The sequence below is a fragment of the Myotis daubentonii genome, chromosome 3 (genome assembly GCF_963259705.1).
Source record: "Myotis daubentonii chromosome 3, mMyoDau2.1, whole genome shotgun sequence".
NCBI classification, from domain to species: Eukaryota; Metazoa; Chordata; class Mammalia; order Chiroptera; family Vespertilionidae; genus Myotis; species Myotis daubentonii.
Window position 1 is genome coordinate 165908043 of NC_081842.1, and position 21780 is coordinate 165929822.

General features: G+C 35.7%; 1 protein-coding gene across 1 annotated transcript in view; it reads left to right on the plus strand.

Annotated features, from left to right (window-relative positions):
- LRRIQ3 (leucine rich repeats and IQ motif containing 3) overlaps positions 1-21780 on the plus strand; it is an 86550-nt gene that overhangs the window by 38119 nt on the left and 26651 nt on the right. The window contains exon 6 of the mRNA XM_059689177.1: positions 9320-9440. Coding sequence (XP_059545160.1) covers positions 9320-9440 — 121 coding nt within the window. The remainder of the gene's footprint in view (positions 1-9319; positions 9441-21780) is intronic.

Consider the following 21780-nt stretch of genomic DNA (forward strand, 5'->3'; position numbering starts at 1 on the left):
ACCAGACCTCTATCTTTCTATACTAATAAAAGGGTAATATGCTAATTAGACTGGGAGACTTTCCAGGAGACCTTCCAGACCAGGGGTGGGCAAACTTTTTGACTCGAGGGCCACAATGGGTTCTTAAACTGGACCGGAGGGCCGGAACAAAAGCATGGATGGAGTGTTTGTGTGAAGTAATATAAATTCAAAGTAAACATCATTACATAGAAGGGTATGGTCTTTTATTTCAATAGTTTTATTCATTTCAAATGGGCCGGATCCGGCCCGCAGGCAGTAGTTTGCCCACGGCTGTTCCAGACACTCTACTGGACAAAGCCAGGGTGGTGGGGCCAAGGTAGAGGTAGTTAGAGGCAAAGAGGGGGAGGGCAGTTGTGGGTGATCAGGCCAGGATGGGACAGCAGTTGTGGGTGATCAGGCTGATGGGGGGTGGGGCCATTGGGGGTAAGCAGACCAGCAGGGAGGCCAGTTGGGGGTGAGCAGGCCATCAGTGGGGGTCAGCTGGAAGTGATCAGGACAGCGCGGGGGGCAATTTGGAGTGAGCAGGCCGGCAAGGGGGGCAGTTGGGGGTGAGCACACTGGCACGAAGGGCAGTTGGGGGTGATCTGGCTCGGGGGGGGGGCAGTTGGAGGCAAGCACGCCAGCAGGCAGAGTGGTTAGAGGCAATCAGGCAGGCAGGCAGGCAGGTGAGTGGTTAGGAGCCAGCAGTCCCGAATTGTGAGACAGATGTCTGACTGCCGTTTTAGGCCCAATCCCTGTAAACCGGCAGTAGGACATCCTTCGAGGGGTCCCAGATTGGAGAGGGTACAGGTGGGCTGAAGGACCCTCCCCACCCCCCATGCACGAATTTCGTGCACCAGGCCACTAGTATGTAAATAAAGTATTATATACCTTTTTATATCTGCCCTGTTTTTTCAAGATGCTGTCCATTGAGCTTAACCTTCTGATAACATTTACAGTTTTTTAAATATCACTCAAATTGGAACTTTAACATACATTTTATCTTGACATTCATAGGAGATGGTATATTAATTGAAGCAAAATTGATTAGGCAAGAAAGAATTTGGAAATTATAAGGGAATTAAGTGGTTATAGTGATAGGAACTAGCAAAGGGTGGCCAGTCTGGTAAGTATCTTCAAATTCAAAGAGTACTGTAAGCTCTATTTTTTGTCTATATGGCTAGCACCAATTTATCATTTGTACAATGTGTACAATCATCTGTACACATGGGACGAGGGTATGAAAAGTATATCAACATTGAAATCGGGTCAAGTTGAGATAGAAAGTTGATATTAATGTTGTCTCCCACCGGGTATTAAAACCTAGGAGCTATGTTGAAGGATTGTTTTAGGAACAAAACTTATACTAAAGACTGTATGGCTTTGGAAATAGCTCAATGAAGATGTCAAGTTAGAACTGGGAAACATTGCAAAAACATAACAGAGTGATGAATGATCAAGAATGAGATCAAAACCTAAATACCAGGATTGCCCTGGTCAGGTGGCTCAGTTGGTTGGAGCATCATCTTGTACACCAAAAAGGTGCCCCAGTTGGGGCACATGTGGATGGCAAGCTATTAATGTTTCTCTCTCACCTCAGTGTTTCTCTCTCTTTCTCTCTCTGTCTCTCTTTCTCTCTCTGTCTCTCTTCCTCTCTCTATAATCAATAAAAGATAACATATCCTTGGGTGAGGATTAAAAAAGAACTGATTACCAGGATTAAGTGTTAGGCTATGAGCAAAGGAAATTAATAGAGAACTCTTACGGTAAGTACTGGTCTGGAGAGGCTTATTGTCTCCAACTTTAGGTCCTTGAATGGGAAGGAGAGTAGAGTTTTATGTTGGAGATTTAGTAGCTCCAGAGGAAGGAAAATATGACTTCAGAAATAGAGCATTATATCTTACAAACAGCTCTTCCTTCAGAAGAGAACCATTGCTGCATATCGTGAGAGATTCCAGTAGTAGGATTAAGCTCGGTAAAAATAACTATATTTGAACTTGGCTACTATGAATCAGCTATTATTTGAGAGCATTGAATCTTTTTCATAGATAGGGATAATAAGATAAAAAAGCACTGCTATGGGTCCTCCCTCCATTGCACCTGCATTCCAGCACATTACCTTCTTTCAACAATTATGCCATCAGACAATATCCATCTCAAAGTAGGCACTAAAATGCCTTTGTTCATTCACCTAATGCCAAGCCCCAAATCTCCTTCCTGAATCTGATCTTTACTTCCTTTTGTTTATGAATGAGATTATTTCCAGCATTATACCTCATTATCTGTTTCCTTCTTTGCTTCAATTTGCAGCATTAACTAAAAGGATAAAGTCACTGATGAGACTCAGAACAAAAACTTGTTCTCTTTTAAGATTCAGAGAAATTAATTTCTCTAATTAATTAGAATATTGCTGCTAATACTTTTCTGGTATTTGTTTCTATTTAAATTTATTTATGTCCTACTTCCTTTGAAGGTGGCTGTTTTATATGAATGGTTTTTACTGTAGAAATAGAAGCTACTTTATAGCAGGTTGTATTTTATTTGTTTTTGACACCTTTTACCTAGCACAGTGATATGCACATAGAAGGCACTCAACAAAATATTGATTTAAAATAATATTTATTGCATTCACAATAAATATACTCCAAATAATGTTATTTTGCATTATAATTTATAACTAATGGAGTTCTTTTCTGAAAATATTAATCTACTGTGATTCTATGAAAAGATAGCTAACAGAATTATTATTATTGAGATTTTTATATGTGGGAAGAGAAGAATTAAGGTATTCATCTAAAGACCATAGATTAAAAATAACATGCAAAGAGTGTAAGAGGATCTTACAAAGTTATGAACTATGTAAATAAAATGGATTTTCTTGCCAGTATTGTTACACTAGAACTCAGAACACCCTCAAAAATAGAAAAGGTAAAGAGATTACTAGAGAAGGTAGAGGGGTTAATAGATTCTGTGGCCATTATTATAAAATTTATAATCTCAGAAATGCTAGAGGCTAATGATATAAACAGACTAATAATGAATTATGTAGGTCAATTAATCATAAATAATTACATGGTTATTAAGAAAATAAAAATGTTGTACTGCATAGTCTTAATTTTTCATAGCATGTTTCTTTAGCTATTATTAGTGGTAGGATATTTTTATATAAGGGTAATTGTTCTTACACACTATGCCAAGTAATTTTCCCCAAAAATCTTAGAAATGCTGATGTAATCTTGAAAATACTAGTTCAGAGACACCATTAAAGTTTTATACAAGATACACACTTTTTAAAATTGGTGCAGTCTTTATGTTGGAAATAGTGTATATTCTCAACTTCTAAATATTTATAGGAAATACATATACTCATTTTGCAAGAAAGATCTTAGTGGAGAATAGAGGTAGAAGAAAATATGTAAAACGCATACCTTTCTTTTTTAGTTTCAACTTTTGAGTTCACTGAAATGTGAAAAACCTATCATTCGTGCTTTTAGGTTTCTTGCTCTCATATAGAAATCCATGATTATTAGAATTCATGAGCACCTAAATGCAAATCTGGAACTTACTGTCCTCAAGGCAAAATGTAATGTTTGCTGACTATCATTAACTAATGGTACACCTCAAGAGTTTGACTGTATTTTTTCCCATCTTTAAACTTTATTACTGTATTTTTCTTCAGGGTAAAAAAAAATTATGGGTCCATTTTCACTGAAGTGGGCTGGATTTATGTATTCACCTCTCATCAGTGTCAAAAGGAATTGTGCCCATCATTCCCTGGACAACAGGATGAAAGCCTGTACTCAGATTGGACACTAGGGATATCAGCTGTACACACAAGATAAGTGTAAAGTTGAAAAGAGAAATACACTTAGTTCACCCAAGCCAGCATATTTTAGCAATTAGAAACTTGTATAACAATGTTCATGAAATTATTTACTCGCTCATACAAGAGAGCTAATATTACCATTTTTAAATCCAGTGAAATGTACCATCTAAAATTTGCTTTGCAAAGACTGCTAATGCAAAACCTTTTAAGCTCTCTTTTTTTCTAATAAGAAAGATAACAAAAACAATAAAATGACCATTCTTTACCACTTACTTAGAACGAATTTTTATTTCTTCCAATAAGAGAGAGTGGCTATGGCTATTTCAATGTATTTCAATAATTCTAAGCTTTGAATGACAAAGGTTTGTGTTTTAGAAATTGATAGGACTGAATTTTCTCAAAATAAATTTAGGTACTGTGTCTTAGAAAATATTACCTATGAAATCACATTGCTGCTCTCTGGTCTACTTAAGTTAGTTTTAGAGATATTCCATCTAGGCATGGATTTTTGCTGACAGTATTCACCTAGGAAGCTCAGAGAGACTCATAGTAAATTGCAGGCATGTCCTTATATTTAAGTCTTTGTTTAATAAAATATAAGGATTCAGACAATTCCTCCTTTAATAGCTTAAGAACCTAACATAAGGCTGTTTGTATCTTTGGAGGTCCTGGTAAACTACCATTTTGAGTCATTTTATCCAGCCATAGAAATATTGGACTTCATGTAAATAATAAACATTTGTATTATGGCTGATATATTTCCGATAAGACAGTAAGGCTGAGGTTGTTAAAGAAACGGTGCCAAATACTCTGTGGAGTCACATAAATTGAGATTTGCACTGAATAATTTGTGGGCTGGCTAACATGGTCAGTGCTAGCACTTTACTAAGCCTATAAATATATATTCCCTGAGTATGTGTATGTATACTATATATACATGTATGTTGTTTATGTATCACATCATTCATCTATTATATAACCCACCCATTAAATAATTCACCTTTTGCTCTAGCATTGGGGGGAGGGGAGAATAATTATATGCATTTGAAATAGTCATTTTAATCCTTAGTATTACAACAAAAACTTATACAAAGCAGCATTTACAAATATTCTGAACTTCAAAAATGAGTATATTATTCTGAGTTGCAGGAGGCTATAACTTCAATTTTAGAAAACATTGAGTCAATTTGATAGTTTATCAACATATGTTTACAAAGCATATTTAAGTTGATTATAATGTTTTACTTTAAAAATATAATTATGTATATGGTTTCTATGTTAATTTATTGAAATGTTTTCTTTATTATAAATATAACCCTTCCTCAGATTCTAAACCCAAATTTAAAATGTGTAAAGTCTCTAAAATGCTGGGAATGTTTAAGGTATAGAAGATCAACCGAAACATTAGTAAACTGTTGGCTGTCCCTCTCTGTTGCTCTTTTCTCCTCAGTTCATAAATTCCAGACAGTGTCCAAATATGTCTAGAAATATAGATTCTTGGGGTATACATTTTACTCTTAAGAAAAAAAGTATGTTTTTTCCTTTAGAAATCTCTGTTTAATTGCCCATCATTAAATTTTACATCATCATATGAACTTGTGTCATTTGGGGATTACTTGAGCAGCATTGTAAACTATTATCTTAACCAACTGAGTTAATACATGTGGTTTAATAAAAATACATGAGTGTATGTAGCATTTTATCATGAGTGTGTGTAGCATTCAGCCTGTGTTTTCTACTGTGGTTTTTTCAGTCTCAATGTCTTTCTCTTGCTTTTCATCTTTTTCACATCCACATAGAGGATAAGTCATTAAATTATGAAATATTTTAAGAAGTATAGGATTTAAATATTCACAAAATAATAACTTTGTGCCAATGCCTAGCATAGTTATGGAAGTACTAGTTAGCACTCAATACATATTTGTTGAATAAACTAATGAAACTTCAAACAAATCAATATTTTTATTGCTGTCATTTGTGACTTGGTACTGCCAACAGAGGTTGAGAATTCAAAGTGGTGCAGGGATATTGAGATAAGTAAACATACTCCCAGTACTCAGACAGTATAATTTCTTCTTTGGGTGAGAAATGTTCTTAACTATGATATAAGGTAGAATACACTAGCACTTTGACAGTTATAAACAAAATATTTATTATATAGAGTTCGTTATACTATTTTTAAAGTGTGATTTTTAGGTAAACCAGTACAGTATGATTCACAATTATCACTATATAATATGTTAACTATTATACAAGGTAATACATGTATTAGGAAAAGTAGTATTGTGAGTAGAATGGCACTGTCATAAGAGTAATGAATACATTTTTGGAGAGATTTTCAAAGAAACAAATCTGTATGCTCTGAAACTTCCTCATGCCCTTTACTTTATCTAGCTAGTATTAGTTATTATTCTTGAGCTAGCATTGTATTCTCTCAATTTGAAATTATAACCTACATAAATAGGGTGCTTGAGGTAGAGAATTTTAGGAGGAAGCCTACTTTATACAAGATTGTCACAGAAAGTTTTTCTGAGGAGCTAATATTTACAGCTAAGATCTGAACAATAGGAAGTTAGCCATGCAAAGCACAGGAAGGAGAGTGGCCTAGGCAGTGAGAAGAGCTTGCACAAGGAACTGAGGCATGCAATATCTTGTTTAATTTGAGTTGGGTTCAAGGATTGAATGAAATGCAGTGTGCTGGGAGTACACAAAGTCTAGTAGCAATGAGATTAGTTTGGCTGTATGGTCAAGGACTGTATTTTGCTGGGGGTTTTTTGGTGGTGGTTGTTGTTTTTTGTAGCTTATAGTAAAGACTGAGCACCTTGGGCAGCCATCAGAGGATTTAAAGCCAAAGAGAAGCATAATCAGATGTACCTTTTAATAAATGTCTTGTGAAAGCCATGGTGAAGACTGAGAGACCAGTAGACGGCTATTTATGGTTGGAAGGGGTAATTATAGTTTAGATTAGAAGTAAAGTGAAAATAGAAGTTAACAGATTTGAAATACATTTAAAAGGTAGAATGGCAAAGATTTTTGATGAATTATATTGTTAGGAGGGACAGACAAAGAGATTACCAAAATAGAGGAAAATGCCTAGAAGTAAGAAAACACAAGAATGATGACATAACTCGAAGAGTTAAGAATAGAATTGATAGGTAAATTTAAGGTTGAAAAGCATTTGCAATTGGTTGTTACAGATTTGGCTGCAAAACAGCTGTCTACATTTTTTTCCTACTTTGCTTAATGGGAAGATTTGAACCCAGATGAAAATAGAAGCAACATTATTAAAAGTCATATTTTGGTAGTATTGATGTTGTGTATTATATTAAAATTATTCTTGGCAACTGTAAGAAAATGTAACTATAAAAAGAATACATGAGCTCAAAAGTACCTACTTATTTGTTTTTCTTTCAGAAAGTATATTTGTCATGTAAATGTAAGAATTGATTAGCAAAAAAAACTTTAGTGAAAAACAAAAACTGAGATTTATTCTAAGACCAGTTTGTATCTGTCATGAGCATTCAAAATTCTTGCATAGTGAATCATCACATCAAAACAAATCATTTTCAATAAAAAATTAGAGAACACATATAAAATTTAAAATATAGAAAGTTAAGGATATTTATTTAAATATATATCTATTGTATGGTATAGACATTTGGGCAGAAAATTGTAAATACAGGGGACCAAGACACATATTCAAGTATCTCTGTTAAATTGTGGAATAAGGACATTTGCACAAGTGGATAGGTCAAGATAGATATGATAATGAGTTCTCTATTTCAAAATTCTGCTAGCTATCACATTTTAGAGAGTTTATGTGAATTTCCTCTCAATGGATGAAGGTGGTGCTGGTCACCAAAACAAGAAGTATTAGTAGGTTTAAAGGAAAAATATGGCCCTATCCAGTTTGGCTCAGTAGATAGAGCATCAGCCTGCGGACTCAGGGTCCCACGTTCGATTCCGGTCAAGGGCATGTACCTTGGTTGCGGGCACATCCCCAGTAGGGAGTGTGCAGGAGGCAGCTGATCGATGCTTCTCTCTCATCGATGTTTCTAACTCTCTATCCCTCTCCCTTCCTTTCTGTAAAAAAAAAATCAATAAAATATATTTTAAAAAATAAAGGAAAAATATGACTTCAGTTTTCTTGAATATAAGATGTCTATGACATTTTCTAGGTGAAAGAGCATAGCTCATGAGTATGACATAATGAGTATGAGTATGACAAAGATTAATATGAATTGTTATGAGTATGACATAAATTAATATTTGTACAGAGGTTTGAAACTATGACAAATGATAAGCACTATACAAGTATTCCATACACAAATATACAGAAACAAATCTCACAAAGGATATTTACTTGAAGATATATATTTAGAGTCTTTAGAATTAAGACCAGTGGTTCTAGTCAAGGAAAGCATAATAGAAAGGTTTTAGAAAATATAAATGTATATCCCCTCCCAAGATTCTTATTTTTTTCTGTGGCAGTCTGTTACTAATTGCCTACCAATATCTGTCTTTGTCTTTTTTTTTTTTTTTTTTTTGGTAAGAGATACTCAGTTTTACTTCAGGCAGCAAAGTACCTAGCAAAAGGCTGTATTTCTTATACTCTCCTTTGTAGTTATGGGTGACCAATGAGAAATAAACTAAAGTTATTTGAAAGGACCTGGGGGAAAGTTTCTTAAGACACAGGGCCTGTGTTTTATCATTTCACCCTTTTCTCCATATTGCTGACTGAGATACGCACATTGTGTTTGGAGCTCTAGTAGCTATTTTGACTCCAGAGTCAACATTGAGTATAGACGCCGTGGAGATGCAGTAAGGTAGAGATGACAAATTTTTAAAGAGCCTGGGTTCTTGACCTCATGGATCCTCTGAATCACTCCTGGATGGACTGTGAAGACAAAGAGGGATAGCACAGTATTAGTTATTAAAACATTTCCAACCACTTTAGAGGCATTGCCCAGTTTGCACCTGAGAGTGGCCCATTCTCTGGGAAGCTCCTTTCAATATCTATTCCTTCCACACATTACCTGACCCATTTGTACTTTTAAGACTTGTGATAATTCTTGTCCAACTTCTCTCTCTTTCTTTGTTACTACCTTTTAGTGTTCTGTGAAGTAATTTTTCATCTCCTTTCTTACTCTGAATTTTCCTTTAGGCTTTCTGGGCAGCACTAAACACTTAACACTTCTCTATTTATTCCTTATTTCTTCTCCCTCTTAGTTCCTTTAATTATGCCATCCTCCTGAAATGTCCCCCTTTTGTTTAATGTATCTTAGAGCATTGTCATGAACTCTTAATGGAAAAATAATCAGAATAGCACACAATGGAGTTCTTTCCACCTTTCCTAACTCTGGCTTGTCTCACAGGTTTTTGTTGTTTTAAAATGAAAATCAATGATGATGTTTAACAAGTGAAAATTCTTTGAGAACTCTAAAATATATATGAGATTATCATTGGTATCATTGCTTTTATTTTGTTTCACAGAATATACTTTCTCCTGTTGATTTAATAAGTTCTAATAAAAAGAAAAAACATGTTTCCTCTCTTTTATCTGAATTAAAGACAAAAGATATTGGCAAAAAATCAAGACATCTCATTCAAAAAGGTTAGTTATATGAATTTTTAAATTATATTTGAAGAGTAGATTTTGAATAAGAGTAATTAAATTTTTCAGAAATTGGACATGTTAATTTTGACCTATGAATATAAGACTCGATGAAATTCAAGTTGAGCATTCTAGATAAAATATCCATATCTCATTTAACATTTTACAAATATTCAGATTATACAGTTATAAATCCTTCCTAATACACATGCTTACATGCTCCTCCTCTATTATCCCAATAGAATTATATTATGACTATTTGGGGGTTAACTAATATTTAATATTTTAATTTTTATGACTATGTAAACATTACAGCTGAGCCACACAATATATTAGGATTATATTTGCTTCATTATACAGTTATTTTAACTTGCTTGGAAATCTCATACCACTGCTATCCCCAAGTGCATTACATATTTTTTCAAGATATTTCTACTTTAGCCTTTCATTTTGCTGAATTCTTTAAAACTGCTTACTGACTAAAGCTGATGTTAAAGGCTATCATTTCTTCAACTGTGATCTCAAGAATGTATTTATCTATGCTGTGTTGGGACCCTTGTTTCTAAGATTCTACATCTTTTTCTTTCTTGATTTATTTTATTATTTTAATACAATGTATTCTTCATTAGTTTATTGAGAAATTATATGTGGGAGGTAAATTTTTTAAAGCCTGAAAGTCAAAACATGTCTTTATGCTTCACTGCACTTGGTTGATGATTTGACTATGTAGAACTTCCTTCTGAATTTTTTTATTGCTTTATTTTCTTCTAGCTTCCACTGTTATCTTTGAGATGTATATTGCCATTTAGTTCTCAGTTTGTTGTATATGAACATGTTTATTATTTTTCCCACCTGACAAACTTTTTAGCATTTTCTCTTTATAACAGCTGTTCTGCAATTTCACAATGATTTGTCTCATATTTGTTTGTTATGTAAGGTGGATATTCTTTTAATTTATTGTGGCTTTTTAATCTGAAAATATTACTCAGTTCTAGGTGTTTCTCTTGTATTAATTTTATGCTAAAATATGTATGACAAAAACTTACCATTTTAACAAATTTTAACTGTCCTTTAAGTACATTCATGTTGTTGTGCAACCATCATCTCTTTTTTTCTTTGTCTTTATAGCTAAACTTGTTGATCTTGTTTATATTTTTGAAGAACCAAATCTTGTTTTCATTTATTTTCTTTTTTTAATAATTCCATTTTATTTCTCCTTCTAATATTTATTATTTCTTTTTTTCTGCTAGTGCTATTTCCAGGCTCTCTGTTTCCTCATCCAAAGTCTAGTGCCCTTTCTATTTAACCATTATGCCTGCTGAAGACTGTAAATGTATTGCTATGTAATTATTGAATCACATGCATGGGCATATGGTTGTCTTGGACTAAGCTATCTGAATTTATGAAATCTAACACACTCTGTCATTCCCTGTGTTATTTTAAATATTGTACAACCACCCATTTATATAAAATTCTATAGTTTCACATTTATTTTTTATATATCTGGTTAAAACTATGGGAGTTGAAAAGTATCTTACTTTTTTTGAATCATTAGAAGAATTAGAGTAAAAATAACATTTTCCTCATATTTTTTCATGTAACTAACAGCAAATTATCTTATACTTGCTTTAAAAATGGTTAATTTTAAAAGCTTAAAAGCAAATAGAAATTGTACTAATTTTGCTTGAACAGATTATTATTATTTTCTGGCATGAGATTTTATCAATTCAGTGTTAAAAACTACTTTTCTTTCACCAGGTAATATTTTCTGTTAATTTTTAAATAGGGGCATTGTATCTTTCTATTAATCCATTTTACCAAATGGTACCTATTAGCATATATTCTAAGTCATATAACATGAGAAATACTTTTTCTTCTTAGCAGTATCACTCCTTCCTTAAATACAAAGTTTTTTATTTAAGAACTATTAGTAGTTTTCTTTCTCTGATCTTACTAAAATATGGGCTCAGCAAACCTTAGTTTAGAAGTTTAGGGAGTTTCGTAGTCTCCTTCTTCTACTATCTATAATAATAAAAGCACAATATGCTAATTAGACTGGATAGCCGAATGACCTTCCAGACATCATTCTGGACATCCTTCCGGATGAAGCTGCGGTGGCAGGGGGTGAGGCAGAGGTGGTTAGGGGCAATCAGACAGGCAGGCAAGTGGTTAGGGGTAATCAGGCAGGTAGGCGAGCAGTTAGGAGCGATCAGGCAGGCATGTGAATGGTTTGGGCCTAAACCAGCAGTTGGACATCCCCTGAGGAATCCCAGATTGCGAGAGGGAGCAGGCCAGACTGAGGGACCGCCCCTCCCCATGCACGGATTTCATGCACCAGGCCTCTAGTTTAGTTAATATTAGGTAAGAGCATTGTTTTTGAGATGCAGACCCTTTCTAGACTACTCACTTATTTCCCCTCAATTGTAAGATGAGCAATGCCTGGAGTATTGAGTGGAAAGACTTCTAGGACAGTCTCCTAAGAAGAGGCTTTTATAACTTTCACTAGAGGCCCAATGCATGAAATTTGTGCAAGCGTAGTCCTTCCTTCCCCTGGCTGCCAGCACTGACTTCCCTCTAGCACCCAGGACCCAGGCTTCCCTTGCAGCCCCGGCTTTTATTATTATTATTATTATTATTACTACGCTTTTATTATTATAGATGGTTTTTGTAAGGAGGATCCTTTTCAATCCTGGCTTCTACCTATTCCTTGGTGTTTGCTAAAATGGAGTTATAATAAATGCTAAGTCCATTAGATCAGACTTTTCATTGTTATTCAAATATTCTATTTTCTTGCTGATTTTCTTTTGTATGCTTAACCAAGAAGGGAGAGAGAGATATTGAAATATTCCACTATAATTATGGATTTTTTGGCATCTCCCTAATTTTATCAAATTTTGTTCATTACATCTTGAAGTGATTTTATTAAAGATCTGCATGATAGTTGTTACAATTTTTTGTTGAATGGAACCTTTTATCATTGTGTATTTATCATCTTTTTATTTTTATTTATTTTTTTTAATATATTTTATTGGTTTTTTTTTCCAGAGAGGAAGGGAGAGGGATAGAGAGCCAGAAACATCGATGAGAGAGAAGCATTGATCAGCTGCCTCCTGCACACCTCCTACTGGGGATGTGCCTGCAATCAAGGTACATGCCCTTAACCGGAATCAAACCCGGGACCCTTCAGTCCCCAGGCCGACATTCTATCCAGTGAGCCAAACCGGTTAGGGCTATCATCTTTATAAAAATATATTTTTATTGATTTCAGAGAGGAAAAGAGAGGGAGAGAGAGATAGATACATCAATGATGAGAGAGAATCATTGATCTGCAGCTTCCTGCATGCCCCACACTGGGGATCAAGCCTGCAACCTGGCATGTGCCCTGATTGGGAATCCAACTGTGACCTCCTGGTTAATAGGTCAACACTCAACCACTGAGCCATGCAGGCTGGGCATTTATCCTCTTTGTTCATAATAATGTTTTTTTCTTAGACCTCTTTTATCTTATATTAGTGTAATTGCACCAGCTCTATATTAGTTAAAATTTACCTAATATATATTTTCCATCCTTTTACTTTTGACGTTTTGCTTATATATATATGTATCATGAAACAGCAAATGGCTAGATCTGCTTATTTAGTCCATTTGTGAATATATTCATTAAAAGAATTAGGCCTCTTTCTATATCCTATATTTTTTTCCAGTTCTACTTTTTCTGTTTCTGTTTTCTTCTTTCTTGTTTTTTTCATAATTGACATCTACATTTCCCCCCTTTATTTTGACTTTTTATTTTGAACTAATTTCAAATTATAAAAATTACAAATTATTTCTGAATATTTTTCACCCATTCCCCAAATGTTATTTTCTTATATAATAATAGTACAATTATTAAAACCAGGAAGTTAACATTGATACAATAATATTAACTCATCTCTGAACCACATTCATGAATGGCCAATTGTCTAATGTCTTTGTTCTTGTCTAAAACCCAATCTTACTATATGGGTTTTAATTTTGTCATTATGTATATACTTCTTTTACTCTGTTTATTTTGGTTTCACTTTAAAAAAAAAAACTATTCAAGAAACAGCAAGTATTGCCAAGTTATTTGATCCACCTTACTTTCAGTATGTGTACCATCTCCTAGATTGATTTCTCATCTTATTTCATCTCACTTTTCTTTAAGTGTTTATTATGTGAGGCTATACTAGAAAACAGTTTACCTTTTATTAAAAACATATTTTTACCCCCACATTTAAGAAATAAGTTGGTTAAATTTTGTCTTTGCTCAAAATTTTCTTTCAGTGCTTTAAAAATATTATTTTATTGTGTGTGTGTTTTTGTTGTTTTTTTTGCATGTAGATTGCTAATGAGAAATATAAGGCCACTTTATTCTTATTCCTTTAGAAGCTTTTAAAATTGTCTCTTTGTCGTTGGTGTCTTTAAATTTCAATATTATATATAACAGATATAAATATTTTTCCCCCTTGATCTTTTCTACTTGGCATAGCTTCCATTAGTTCCTTGCATATTTTTCCTCTCCATTTTTACTTTTCTTTCCTCTAGGACACCAGTTTTATCTAACTACTGTTTCTTCTACCCTCCATATTTTCAACAGCTTTTTTTTTTATATATATCTATTCATCCTTCCCAGACTTCTTTTGGAAGAATTTCCCCCATATGATCTTTAAACTCATGAATTATTCTTCAGCAGCATTCATTTTACTATTTATATCATCTACCTACTGAAGATTTTAACTTATATAGTTTTATTACTATTTTCCTCATTCTTGTTTCATATTGCTTTGTCTTTCCTGTTCTTTTTGGTACATTTAAATAATTATTTAAAATTCTTATTCTGTCTAACTTGCTTTCAGTAGCATCAGTTGTTCAGATTGTTATTTTTCTCTCGATGTAGTTTTATTTTTGCTGTGAGATTATATGTCCAGGGGTATTAGACTCTGTGTTTGATAATATGAATTGGGAAATTCCCAATTGCAGATCTTAGTCTGTGCCAATTCAGGTAAGTTCAAGGAGTGGAGAAGGGATGAGCTTTCTGGCAGAGACCATGAAGCTCCACAAATAACACATTTCCATATGGTATTACTTCACCAATTTTTCAGATCAGTTACTCTTTAAAACCTTAGAAATAGAAAATCTACCTAGATTGTAATCCAACCATTCATAGGCCATATTTTCATACTAGTTTTTTCTTGCACAAATAGCTCCCAACTGATCTTGTTGCTATCAACATAGTATTTCAAAAACATATATATGATTATATTATTTCCTTATTTCAAGCTTTAAATAAAAGATCATTGCTTGTAGAATAAACATTTTGATGTGGATTTCAAGTTTTTACATAATCTGGTTTGGGGTTATTTTCCTTGTTAACTCTATAGCAATACATGAAAGTTATGTTTAAGAGAGGGGAACAAGGAATTACTACGTATCTATATGGGTCTCAGTATTTCTCCTTCTTCACAAAGACTGTTCTAGTTATATAGTACCACTCATGACTCAACAACTATAGCACTGTGACTGTGCTTATATTTTTTCCTCTACCTGAAAATGCATCCATTTTGCCTGTTAAAACCCACTTATTCTGCAATACAGTAACTGCATTTCTTTTCTCTACTAAGCTGTATTCTCCTCTATAGTAACAATTAATGCTTTGGTCTTACGCATCTCACCACACTTTGTTTATACCTTTTGTATGGTTGTTTTTGGCAAAGGGATGCTTGAAAACAATGACTAGGTTTTACTTCTCTCTGACTTCTATAACATCTGGCAGTGAACTGTGCTCACACAAAATATTGTTAAGTGATCTTAAATGCATGTTGTAAATGAAGTCAACCTTTAGCTGAGAGAGGTAAGCTACATGGCAACAAATCTTGAGATAGGAGAACAAACCAGTATTTATTGATTTGGAATATGGAGAATCAGTGGTGACCTTAACAAAGAGCAAGTTCTTCAAAATGGAAGAGACCGAACTCATGCTGGTGAAGGTTACGAGTGAATGGAAGTAAAGAAGTGAAGATGTTGCCAAGCTATTTATTTTGAGGATTTGTTACAATCTATAATATTCATCTTCATAATAAACTTAAGGCACTGAAAGAAACCAAAGTTGGTGTTTTGTTTTTTTAATTAAATCTTTATTGTTCAGATTATTACATTTGTTCCTCTTTTTTCCCTCCATAACTCCCCTCCTCCCAGTTCCCACCCCACCCTCCGCCCTCACTCCCCACCCACTGTCCTCATCCATAGGTGCACGATTTTTGTCCAGTCTCTTCCCGCATCTCCCACACCCCTTTCCCCCACAAGAATAGTCAGTCCATTCCCTTTCTATATCCCTGATTCTAATATAATCACCAGTTCATTCTGTTCATCAGATTATTTATTCACTTGATTCTTAGATTCACTTGTTGATAGATGCGTATTTGTTGTTCATAATTTGTATCTTTACCTTTTTCTTATTCCTCTTCTTAAAGGATACCTTCAGCATTTCATATAATACTGGTTTGGTGGTGATGAACTCCTTTAGCTTTTTCTTATCTGTGAAGCTCTTTATCTGACCTTCAATTCTGAATGATAGCTTTGCTGGATAAAGTAATCTTGGTTGTAGATTCTTGCACTTTGAATATTTCTTGCCACTCCCTTCTGGCCTGCAAAGTTTCTGTTGAGAAATCAGCTGACAGTCGTATGGGTATTCCCTTGTAGGTAACTGAGTTTCTTTCTCTTGCTGCTTTTAAAATTCTCTCTTTGTCTTTTGCTCTTGGCATTTTAATTATGATGTGTCTTGGTGTGGTCCTCTTTGGATTCCTTTTGTTTGGGGTTCTCTGCACTTCCTGGACCTGTAAGTCTATTTCTTTCACCAGGTGGGGGAAGTTTTCTGTCATTATTTCTTCAAATAGGTTTTCAATATCTTGCTCTCTCTCATCTTCTGGCACCCCTATAATTCTGATGTTGGTACGCTTGAAGCTGTCCCAGAGGCTCCTTACACTATCTTCGTATTTTCGGATTCTTTTTTCATTTTGCTTTTCCGGTTGGGTGTTTTTTGCTTCTTTGCATTTCAAATCTTTGACTTGATTCTTGTGCTCCTCTGGTCTGCTGTTGGGAGTCTGTATAATATTCTTTATTTCAGTCAGTGTATGCTTAATTTCTAGTTGGTTCTTCATCACAACATTGAGGGTTTCATTGGATTTCCTGAGGATCTCACTATATTTATCGGCGGTCTCACCAGTCTTTTCGAGAGCCTTACTAAATTTATTGGCGGCTTCTAGACAGTTCTTGAGAGACCTTAAAAGTGTGGTTTTGAACTCTATATCCTCCATTTCTGTCATTTGTGCCCTATTTCTTTGTCTCTGCATTTTTTATGCTTTCTTGGTGCACACCCTTGTGGTCTTTGTGTGCAGTCTTGTTGTAGTTAAGCCTTGATTATTGTAGGTAATACTGGGGGGGATTTGACCTCTAGGCCAACTGGCTGTGAGAATCAGCTGTGTCTGCTGCAGTGGGAGAACTTCTGTCCTCTAGGGAGGTGCTAATCTAGCCTTTGCCTGAGGCTATCCCACAAATGCCTTTGTGCAGGGATTGTGCAGGGCGGGTCCCAGGGGATCAACAAGGCGGGTGGAGTGAGCAGTTATGGCTGCTCTCAGTCCCGTCCCCAGAGGCTCTGCCTCTCAATGTCCCAGCAACTGCTGCAAACCTCGGAGAGAAAGCTGCCCTCGAGTTCTGACTGATGCCAGACAGTCCCGCTTCTCCCGTATGAGTCTGGGTCCCTAGAGACTCACCTGGAACTGGAGCTCAGAGCCTGGGACTCCCTCCCAATTGAAACAGACAACCACGCCCTCAGCTGCCAACCCACTCCGCATGCACCTCCGCACCTTTGTATTTTACTTCCGCACTGTGCCTCCTCTGAGTCTCGGTATGCTTTTCTCTTTCCTTCTAGTTGTAGAATTTCCCCTCAGCCAGCCTTCCTGTAGTTCTGGGTGATGTCCGTTCCATCTTTTAGTTGTATTTTTGAAGTGGTTGTGTGAGGCAGCAATCTCCAGTGTTTACCTATGCCGTCATCTTGGTTTCTCCGAAACCAAAGTTTTTAATAACAGATTTCTTCAATTGTGATACAAAGATATTGTTAGTGTTGTGAATATATTATTATACTAGCATTTTTAATTTGAAAATTTATTAACAATGCAAGACATATAAAGGTACATTATTAGAGTGTTTGAATAATGAAAACATTATACCCAAAATCAATCCTGGATATCAGAAAGCTTACAATATATAGGTTGTAAAAGTAGGGGAGAGAGGATTTGTTAAAGGCAGTTAGGTAATTACTCCTCTATTTTTTTAAGGTAAAGGAAATTTGAGTGAATGACTATGGGGTAATATTTTTCAAAGTGGCCCAGTGTGATAATAGGCACCTAGCTCGTACTAGGCCAGCAACCCCTTCATTAAGCAGAGCATGAATGTGAACAATCAGTTATTGCCACACAATATGATTTGTGGCTAGGTGGACCTATTCTCTTGATAATATTATTCTTAAGCACTGATTCTTAATCTTTGTTTTTACTTCTTTGTTCACAAATATAATGAAATTTAAGTATATGATTTTAAAAATTAACTTCTCTTTGTCCTCAAAGATGCACATATGAACACATATTCATTTTATTTATAATTTCAAGGGATTCATGTTCCTTAAATTAGTTTATAAGATATTTTCCAGGGACAGTTTATTCTCCAGGCACCAGCCTGCTAAGCCATTCAGTAGATGTGGTATCTTTCTCCTAGAAAATACCATTTGTTCACTTTTCTGGAGTTTCCATTGACAAGAGAATTAGATTACACCCTTTCTTTTTTCCCTTTTCCCATGGGCATCCACCTTATAAATAGAAGTGAATGGATCTTTGCCCAGATGCTTTAACTCCGTTCTCCTACTTCTCCAGCAGGTTTTGAAATTTAGAGAGTGGTTGTTTTATACTGAGGTGTGTGTTTTTTACTACGTTTTACATTATTACTACACTAGAGGCCTGGTGCATGAAATTTGTGCACTGGGGGGAGGGGGTTCCCTCAGCCCAACCTGCACCCTCTCCAGTCTTGGACCCCATAGAGATAGGGCCTAAACCGGCAATCGGACATCCCTCTCACAATTTGGGACTGCTGGCTCCCAACCACTCACCTGACTGCCTGTCTGATTGCCCCTAACCGCCTATGCCTGCCAGCTGGATCACCCCCTAACCACTCTCCTGCCAGCCTGATCGATGCCTAACTGCTCCCCTGCCAGCCCAGTCACCCCCAACTGCCCTCCCCTGCGTATTCCCTCTTTATTAGATAGGGTTTTTTCTTTAACATATTGGACACTGTACCTGCTATGGTCTTGACAAACCAGTAAAAATGTAAATGCAAACTAAAAGTGTCATAAAATAAACTCCTTAAACAGGAATTTCATGAGACCTTAGAAAGGTGATATGCGGTTGTTTCTTCCTTTTTTCCTTCTCTTTTTTTTTCTTGATTTTCATCTTGTGTCCTTTCTTTCTTTTCTTCTTTTCTTCCTTTTCTGTCCTCTCTTTCTCTTAACTTTTCTGTTGGTAGAATCGTCAGTACTTGAATCTGTCTCACTTCCAGAAGACAAAGAAGATGGAAACACACCATCATCTGAAGAAAAAGATGATCTATGTTGGGATCAGTGTTGTTTCTGGTTTTGCTCTTTCCCCATTTGTTTGTTATTTCTGCCACCCTGGCATCTTCAGGACTTGTGCGTGGGCACTTCGTATTCAAGTCTACAAAACTTGCCTGCCTCGGTGAAAACTGTAGGGGAAAAGGCCTTCCTGGGTGGGCTCAAGCCCAGCCCGAGGTGCCGAGGAACCAGGGCGGGGAGTGCCCGCACCGCTGCTGCGGAGACCTCCGACCATAGGATACTCTCTAGTAATGTAACCGCAATGTAGCAGTTTGCCTTCAGAAATTAGTTATAAGTTACTTCTGATGTGAAACCCTACCTCAGACATTTCCTGTGCAGTTTGTAAAGATTTTAAACAAGACCCATTTACCTCTCTAACCCAGGCACAAGTTTCTGCCCAATGGGAGAAGTTTGCTGGACAGCTTTGCCCAGATACCCTCCTACCCCGCCTCCCCGCTCCAATCACTGGGCTGGGGGCAAGGGAAGTTCCGAGGCTGACTCCCTGAGGTTGCCAGTGGGGCAGGGTCACTCGCCAGGGACAGGTGCTGACGCTTGAGACTGAGACCCTGAGGCTGCAGGTGTGTGTGTGGAGGGGGATTACTCCATGGGGATGTGTAAGGTTCCAAGGCTGAGACCCCGAGGCTGCCCCTAGGAGGGCATCACTCTGTGGGGGCGAGGGTGCTTCTGAGGCTGAGACCCCGAGGCTGCAAATGAATTTGTTTTTGTTTTTAAATAAAGGGTCAGGAGGGCCTCTGGGCAGCATTCCGTCAGGCCGCTCATGCTGCCAGCTCTCAGTGCTGCCCCGTCCTCTGGACTGAGGGACTCTGGAGGGGTTGAGAGGGACTGGGCACTGCCATATTTGTCACAGAGTGACAGTTAATTTGCATATTACTCATTTATTAGATAGGATACATATTCTCATCAGCTCTAGGCATTCAAAATCCAACAGTAAATAAGGCATATAAAAACTCTACCTTTGTGGAGCTAGGATATTAATGGTAGGGATAATATTACCTGTTTCAGTGGACTTCTGTAGGATTATGAAGTATAAAAAGCCCTGTCTGAATAAGGATAAGTATTATATTGTCTCATTTATATTATCAAATTATGCATGACGGTTGATTGCTTTTGTTGTAAACATTATCCAAATACCAGTTTTACTAATTATTTGCTTGTAATAAATCGATGTGTTTATCTTCTTTAACTTAAGTTACACCTATCACCCCTTCTAGTTTTTATTTTATATTGCCTTATCAAATATTTTTTCTTTATGAAAATGATATATCACTGCAGGTCAGGTTTTTAAAGAGACATGATGCTTCATGAATGCTTTTTCTATTTTATATGAACCAATGTCACCCCAATAAATTCAACTTAAAAAATATTTTTTTAAAAAAGAAATTAAGCGCTAGCCAGTTTGCTCAATGGATAGAGCGTCCACCTGCAGACTGAAGGGTCCCAGGTTTGATTCTGGTCAAAGGCATGCTCCTTGGTTGCAGGCTCCTCCCTGGTCAGGGAGTGTGCAGGAGGCAACCAACTGATCTCTCACATCAATATTTCTCTGTCTTTCCCTCTCTCTAAATATCATTGGAAAAATATCCTCATGTGAGGATTATAAAAAATAATAATAAATAAAATAAAAAGGAAATTAAGCCCAGCCAGTGTGGCTCAGTGGTTGAGCATCAACCAATGAACCAGAAGGTCACGGTTCCATTCCCTATCAGGACTCATGCCCAGGTTTCCAAGTAGGTGGTGTGCAGGAGGCAGCCAATCAATGATTCTCTCTCATCATTGATGTTTCTCTCTCTCTCTCTCCCTCTTCCTTCCTCTCTGTGAAATCAATAAAAATATATTTTTAAGAAAGAAATTAAATATATAAATACCTTAATTTTTACTGAAAGGATATGGCATACCAGACAGACATTGTAACCCGTAATATGTGTATTATGTTAGTGTTTTTTAATTCTTTTATAGTAAGTATAGCTGGAAAATGGGCCCATCTTCTGCAGCTATATCAGAATAGCATTTATATTTCAAATATAGTTATGAGGAAGTAAATTCAAATCCTTTATAAAAAGTGTTTGCTGCTATGAAACACATTTCTGAGAACAAAACTGCTATCTTCTATTCAAAATGTAAGGTCAAAGGGTTTATTATTTGAGCATCATTATATCAAAGTCCCTGGTCAGACTTATATAAGCTTTCATTTTGCCCCCCCTTACATACTTTGTCTTGCTCTAAATCCACCTAGGAGTCTGATATGAAGACTCAAAGGAGATTTTATGTTTACATTGAAACATACTACATTTTCTGCCTCCAACATTTGTTTTTCAAATTCATTCAATTTATTATATCTTGCTGATTTCACTCCACTTTGCTTTAGGCAATTTTAACAGTTTTTTTTTTCTTTCTTCTAAATTGTTTGCTGGAATGACTGAATTTTAGTCCAGGATATAAAATAATATCAACTAAATTACTTCACATAAACAATTAGAGCAGACTCATGCATAAAAAACTAGAAATCTTTATTGCTACATTTAAAATTAAAAGCAAAAATATATTTTTTTGTGTCAGTATAATAGCTCAAATTAGTTTAAAATGTTTTTAATATTCTTCTTACCAAGAATAAAGAGGGTTAAGATTATAGTAAAATAAAAGTAAGTA